We start from the raw sequence: 7578 nt of genomic DNA, 5'->3' as shown, positions 1-7578 counted from the left end.
GATACATTTTCAAGAAATACGATTGTTATTGCTGTGACTGTATGCCCGTTGCAACAGCAATGTGTTCCCCAGCATGAGGAGAAGATATAAATAAATGTTTATCTGAATGTGAAGAAACTTTCCCATCAAATGCAAACAAAACACTGTCAAAGAGAGAAGGGATGTGGACACAGTTCTCTAATAAGCAATGACAGCTTGTATAGAACATCTTTCTACAGATTCAGGTCACTAATTTATTTAAATGTTTAGTGGTTTTGTGCAATGGTGTACATGCATACTCTACCTCAGGAAAATACTGTCTCTGGTATTAGTATTACCATCATCGTCATTCCAGAGACACCTGTGCAGGGCTGATAGCATCAGCCGACAGATACAAGTTCAGTACTTATCACTGGGTACTTACTTTCTGGCAGCTCTCAATGAATTCATCTATGGTAACTACTCCATCTTTGTTTTTGTCCATTTTCTGTTCAGAAAGAATAAAAATGTATGTTTATTCTCCTGAAATCTTGTGTAAAACAAGTGCATTTTATTATTAACTTCAGTTATACGTCAGCCTAGGAACGAGGCCAAAGTGCTGTAAAGATGTTGCAAGTAGTGTATTAGAATAAGCTTAAGGAGCTTATTGTTGAAAAAGCAAGGTGTAATGAGTAGAACTGAGAAACTTGGGATTGAACCACAGAGAAGAAAAAGGATTACAAAATTGGGAGGATATGTAAAATTGTGACCACAATGAAAATCTTGCCATACCTGTTAACAGAGAAGTCTTTTGGGGGCCTGTGTTACCTGACTCACCTGGAAGAATGTTTCCACATGTTGTCTAGGTGCATCCTCCTTGAGAACAGGATAGGTGCATTTCCCCATCATATCATATATTGCTTTCATGATATCAAGCATTTCCTGAAAAGAAAAAAGTCTGTGTAATGTAGGTGCATTGTAGACACTGCTTTAACTCAGAACACATAAATGATTTTTTAGGATTCACATTTTAGAATACAATTTTGAGATTGTGCCTGTTACTTTACGACTGAACGAGATTGTGCCTGTTATTCTATGACTGAACAGCTTCAAGAAGGAACTACCATGCTTCTAGAAATTCTAGCATGTTCCACTTTCATAGATACATTTGTTGAATAGATGCAGGTGTATGATTCTGATTTTAAATGATTTAGAATATGTGCAAGTTGATGGATTGTGGGAAGAATCTTCTGAGGTCTTGTGAATAACTCTAAACTGGAAAAGAAGTTCCAAAATAGCAAGTGGATTGCCAAAGCATATCAGATTCTTGCAGCTTTTTCCATAGCAAAAACAGAAACACCCGCGCATACATCTGCACATATGCAAAGAGTCCTCCTTTTATATCAAATTTTAAGAGCGTGAAAACTATAAGAATAATTATAAAAACAAGTCATCTACCAGTATGCTGAGAAATTATTCTATAGAACATCCTTTTATAGTAACATGAAGTGTTTCTCTAAAAGTGTAAAATTATAAGGGTAATATATATATATATTTACATAAAGACCCAGTTTTGAAAAACCATGTTTTTTATGAAAGCACTCATTTGGTGCCACTGTAATTTAAGTGTGTGTTTGAATCCTTGCAGATTAAAAGATGTAGGAATCATTTTATATAAATCCTCTTTCAAGCAAAAAATTTTGGAAGTTAAGTTCATAAAATGAGCAACAAATACGGCTCACATACTTCATTCTTTTTGTCCAAATTATCCTACCAAACTACTTTATTCTAGTGACTGTATGTGCACATACATAAGTTGAGGCCAAACCTAAAGAATTCTGATCTTTTACAATTTCTGTGAAGATTTTAAGTTTTCAATTTTTATATCTGCCTTTAAAATGAGAAAATTACTTTATTGTTAGCATGTCTAGTTTAATATGATATGTTTATTTGTTAATATGTCTAATTTTACATGAAGCCATTCTTCTTTGAAAGCAGGACTTAGATATATGACCTTTCAGTGATTAGTGTAAAAGTAGACCTTACCTACCTCTTTAGTTATATATCCATCCTTATTTATATCATACAAATTAAAAGCCCAGTTCAGTTTCTCCTGTACTGTCCCTCGGAGTAAAATTGAAAGACCCATTACAAAATCCTAAGTAGACAAAAAGTCTTGGTCAGTTAGGAATTGAGCAGATTTTCACAAACACTCAGAAATCCAGAATAATGCATTTGTCAGAAGCATGGAAATCTGGAGAGATGTTTTGTTTCTATTTTTTTTTTTTTCTTCACAGTAAGTATTAAGGGTTGCTGTTTTTTTTTTAAATAGTTAACAATCTAGGCACTGTTTGCTACAGTCATAATTAATAAGTAAATTGAGTAATTTGCTATAAAATAAGCCATAATTTTCTGTTGGTGGATTTATCCTCTCAAACGCCTTGCCTAAGCACTTCCTGTTGAACTTCGTAACAGGGAAAAGCAATTGCCCGGGTTTAATGGTCCAAAAAAAAAAAGCTTAAGTGCGAGCTAGATTAATCTGAGCACAGGGGACCAATGTTGGGAAAACCATCTACTAAGGACCATTAAATTCTTGTTAAATCTATACCTTGTTGGAAGTGGCATATGTGGTTCCCAGACCTCTTAGATCAATCTGCTGCGGTCCACATCTGAAACTCCACGTATGCTGCAGTACACCTCGCTACTTAAAACTTTTACTGGAAATATGATAGTGAATAATATTTACTGTGTGTCCATGTACCACCTGACTGCTTTTGTGACCCACCAATGCTCTATTGCTGTAAAACTATTCCACAGAAATAAATCAGAAGACATTCAAGATTATTTATATGTAGTATTTATTATATATTTTTGTTTTATAATTAATACTCTTCTGGCAGCACAAACCTCATTTGCTTTTAGTGAGCATCTTCCAGATTGGAGAAAATATCAGCTGGGATTTGACATCACCTGTCTTCTCTATTTCTTAGTGTGCTAACTTCTTTTAAACAATGGTGGGTTTTTTCCTAACTATCTCCTCCACCTTCTTCTATTTGACAAGCCTGTAAACCCAAAAATCTGTGAGACTGTCTCCATAATAGGTTGAGGAGAATATGGCAACAGCTTATATTTAAATGTGCATTTCTACATCACTGGCAAATACATATAGAAAGTTTTAGAGTAACATTAAAGCAGTGAAAATAAAAGCTGAAAAATTTCTTTTCAGCACCAGCAAAGTTTATGCATTTCCTTAGAACAGGAACAATAGAAAAGACTGCAATGAAGTTAAACGTAAATTATAAAGGTCTGATGTATGACACACACAGTGAAGCATACGCAGATATCATGGCTTCAGATGGTCTTGTAGGCACAGACAGCTCTCTTGACAGCTTCAGTCTTTTTGATGATTCAAGTGGTATGCTCTGGGTTTCCTTAGTCTGTCGTAAATACCTGGATGCATGAATCTTAAAAGAGTTTTGCTCAACTTGTCTACATCTCAATGACTAATTGGGAGTCACAGGGTTAAATCTGCAAGCAACTCTTTAACAGTGTACTATTAAGTATGAAAATGTTCACAAAATTCAGAACAGACTTAGACAGATTACATTATCAATTAACCTTTTTAATTTAGTACCCTGTCTTCAAATCTTTTCTGCACTGTTTTACATTCTTGATGTAGCTTTGCCTGAACTCCTTTGCCAAGGTCTCCAATAATTTTATTTTCTTAGAGTAGTACACAGGGTATTTTGGGCTGGATCCTCAAAAAGAAAAAGGTTCTGCATGGTGGAAGGCAATGTGCGTGTCAGAGGCAGTATAGCTATGGTAGCTGTTAAACTGGTAATCCAGTGCAGAATGCCACAGTAAAGCAACAGTGCTAAGGGTAACAGCTAAGCTCAGAGAGCTTCTGACTTTATGCTTGTTACCAACAATACAGTGACTTATGAATCAAGCACACCATTTAGCATGAAGCATGAACCCAAGGCCCCATTACAGTATTAGAGTACAGAGATGTGTTTTCCTTCCTGGTTTAAACATCTGATTTCTGGAGAGAGAGAGGAATTCTACTTTTAGAGCCTATTTGTTTTTGAAGTAAGATTCACAGTACCGCTTGGACATTTACATCCCCTAAGGATGCCAACGCTGTCCACTGAGGGACAGTCCTGCTCAGCTGAGCACCTGATAAGGAGAGGTGCCTCTGACCTAGGGTCACAAAGGAGCCTAAATCTCTGGAGGGGGTCTGGGCTGAGGCAGAAGTCTAGGTCAGGTCTCTCTTGAGTCTGTGACGGTGAAGTTAGAAGCACAGAAGTCTGTGCTTTGGTACTTGCCTTTACTCCTTTCCACAGCTTCCTATTTCTAACCTGCTAGCTTCCTGCTGAGCATGCTGATACCTGTGAAGACCATTTGTCCATTAGCTGCCAAAGTCTCCTGTGCCTAACTTTGATTCTGCAAGAAAGGGAGATGTCTCGCTGAAAGGTTGCAAAATGGAGCATCATTGCAGCTGTACTGGAGCTTCTGTGTGCTCAGTCACACAGCCTGCCCACATGTCAGTTCTGCACTACGGCTGTATAGAGCTTCTGGTTGTGATCTGGGATTAACTTGTATTTGTTTTTTCCCCGCAGTGATTAATTATCTCCTAGCAAGGTTGTTGATGACTTTCTGATTGCTTTATCCCTCAGTAAATCTTTGGGGAGAACTAGTTCATTAATAAATTAATTAACAAGCTTAATAGTGTGCTGTCTCAAATCCATAGGAAAGCTTAAAATTATTCCATCTGATCATGTGTTCCTTTATGTCTTGTTCAAAGCCAGAAGTGGGTAGGCAGACACCTAAATCCATTTCTGGACTTAGATCACAGAATTTTGGAAAGGAATCAAGTGATGAATGTTTGTCACAGAAGTGGTGGAGCCCTGGTGCCTGTAAAACAAAGATCACTAAGGAGGAGCTGCTGTTAAGAGGAAATATATTTTATTTAGTAGAATCATAGAACCATTTAGGTTGGAAAAGCCCTTTTAGATCACCAAGTCCAACTGTTAACCCAGGACTGCAAAGTCCATCACTAAACCATGTCCCTAAGCACCACATCTACATGTTCTTTAAACACCTCCAGGGATGGTGATTCTACCACCTCCCTGGGCAGCCTGTTCCAATGCTTGACCATCCTTTCAGTAAAGATTTTTTTTTACTCATACCCAATCTAAACCTCCCGGTGTAGCTTGAGGCTGTTTTCTCTTGTCCTGTCACTTGTTATCTGGGAGAACAGACTGACCCCCACCTGCCTGCAACCTGCTTTCAGGTAGCTCTAGAAAGCGATAAGGTCCCCTGAGTCTCCCCCTCTCCAGACCTCAGCTGCTCCTCATCAGTCTTGCGCCCCAGATCCTTCAACAGATTTGTCATCCTTCTCTGGACATGCTCCAGCACCTCTACGTCCCTCTTGTAGTGAGAGGCCCAAACCTGAACACAGTGTTCGAGGTGCAGCCTCACCAGTGCCAAGTACAGGCTGACAATCACTGCCCTTGTCCTGCAGGACACACGATTTCATATTGTACACCCTGTTTTCATCTAAACTATTGCAGTGAGTTGCCCTTTTTACCATGTCATGCACTGATGACATCAGCCTTTGCAGGTGGTGACATCAGCCGTAGCAGAGAGGCAGAAAACTGTTTTGAAAACAGACTGGGCAGTTAAATGGAGGAAGAATGAATTTCAAGCCCTTGTGCTTTTAAATACATTCACTGTAAAGCCTCTTTTTGTAAAGCCTTCCCCTGAAACTAATAGTGTGAGCAATCCTGTTTTGGCTGAGTCATCCCCGTAACATTAGTTGTAGTTCACAGTCCTTCTCACCTTGCAGGAGGAGGAAGACAAGGATTATTTTATATAACTTATGTATGAATTGGGGTAACTTTTAAATGAGCAGATTTATAAAAATATTACATAGCAGCACAATCTGAGTTACCATTTTGGGATATACAATTACAAAATAATAATAATGACTTCTGTTAATACCTTGGAAAAACTTGAAACTTGAGTCACATAAGCTAAATTTTTCATAATGTGAGCCATATAATAAAAGCCACCAAACTGGACTTAATTACAAGGAATGACAGAGAAAGAAGTAACAGCATCACTTACCTCAAAACTTACAGATCCATTATGATCAGTGTCAAATGCATTAAACAGAAAATGTGCATAAGTTGTGGAATCTATAATTTAAAACAGTAAAAAATCCATAGTAAGCACCTCTCATTTCATTTATTTTCATTCCATGAAAAAAACTGATACGAAGATATATTTTGATACCAAAATTTGATAGCAAAACTAAATTTTCAATTCAATTTAAACTTTTTTTTTTTTTTTTGGCAGGGGAATAGGGATAAATTATAAGTGCAAGCATGTAGGTAGCTACATTGTTAGGAACAGAAAATCTAAAATTATGGTCTAGAATAACTTTATTGATTTCCAATCCTATTTCTTCTAATCACTGATATCTGAATGAATAGCAAAGAAGTCATGTTATTGTACTATGAAACAACCTGTGTTAATGGGAACGCTACTTTATCAGTTAAATGACCGTGATAAGGAATCTATCTCATATGTTAAAAAAGAAAAAATGAGTTAATTTGTTCACTTTAAATGAGGGAAGCAGATGCTACCATCTGTGCATCTGGTGTGTTGTTTTTACTCTGAAGACAAGCCTGTTACCCAACAAGCTGAGCTTGTTGGAAATCTGCTGCTGTGTTCGGGTCATATGCTCACCCACAGGTGGGAGAGAAATCTGTCCAGAGAAGGAGATTTGTAAAGCTGGTTTGCTGCTTAATTCCATTCCCATATACATCCTATGAGGGCTAGGTGCTTAAAAACCTTGAAAAAAACTGGCTGTGGGTAGCTGAAGTGGTCAATAAGTCTCTGAAAGATGACCTTAAACAAGTGACCCCTTCACTAATTATTTGTACACCTTCTCAGCCTACTGAACAGTGCATATTGACTCATTTCAGAAACACACAACAGCACGAATAGGAATCTGTCATGCCTCTAACTTTTTGTAAAGATTCATCTTTCCATTTCCACCAAATGCCTTCTGAGAGGCACAGCCTGCTCCAGGAGTAATACACTGAAAAGAGGGAGCGTCTCCAGAGACTGCCCTGTTGATGTGAGGTCAGCTTTCCTCAAGTGCCTTCTCCCTCCATAAAAATAATGCAAATTAATGTAGTCTGAAGTACTGTTTACTTTTCATACTCATTGCTTTGCTCTTTCTGCTTCATGGATTTACATTAATGTTAGGTTAAGTAACATTAACCTCACAAACTTTTAGTAAAGTGAGAAGAGCTATGAAATCTGTGTCTCCCTTGCAGGACAAACCCCTCCCATCATGGAAAATTCTCATCACTGCTGACATGCCTTTTTCTGATTTCTTGGCACTAAACCATTTGACCTTTCATATTAATCCTAAAAACCTGTACTTGTCACAGCCCAGAATATTGTTTTGAATGAAACTGAGTGATAGTCTTGGGTCACTCACCTGAAATGCCACCTTCTCCCCAAAGAACCAAATATACCAAAACTCAAAACTTTGTACTTCACGGATTCAGACCTGATATTAGTAAGTAAAGTCTCTGATCTTAC

General features: G+C 37.7%; 1 protein-coding gene across 7 annotated transcripts in view; it reads right to left on the bottom strand.

Moving 5' to 3' along the window:
- The window catches only part of KCNIP4 (potassium voltage-gated channel interacting protein 4), a 430009-nt gene that overhangs the window by 6204 nt on the left and 416227 nt on the right, over nucleotides 1-7578 (bottom strand). For all 7 annotated transcript variants that reach the window (XM_005239530.4, XM_027789695.2, XM_005239529.4 and 4 more), the window contains 4 exons: nucleotides 6088-6158; nucleotides 2009-2116; nucleotides 796-900; nucleotides 404-466 (listed from right to left, as the gene is read on the bottom strand). In XM_005239530.4, the coding sequence (XP_005239587.2) occupies nucleotides 404-466; nucleotides 796-900; nucleotides 2009-2116; nucleotides 6088-6158 (347 nt within the window). The remainder of the gene's footprint in view (nucleotides 1-403; nucleotides 467-795; nucleotides 901-2008; nucleotides 2117-6087; nucleotides 6159-7578) is intronic.

Source organism: Falco peregrinus, chromosome 2 (assembly GCF_023634155.1).
Source record: "Falco peregrinus isolate bFalPer1 chromosome 2, bFalPer1.pri, whole genome shotgun sequence".
NCBI lineage: Eukaryota > Metazoa > Chordata > Aves > Falconiformes > Falconidae > Falco > Falco peregrinus.
Note: the sequence above shows the minus strand (reverse complement) of the source record. Positions and strands in the feature narration are given on the sequence as shown.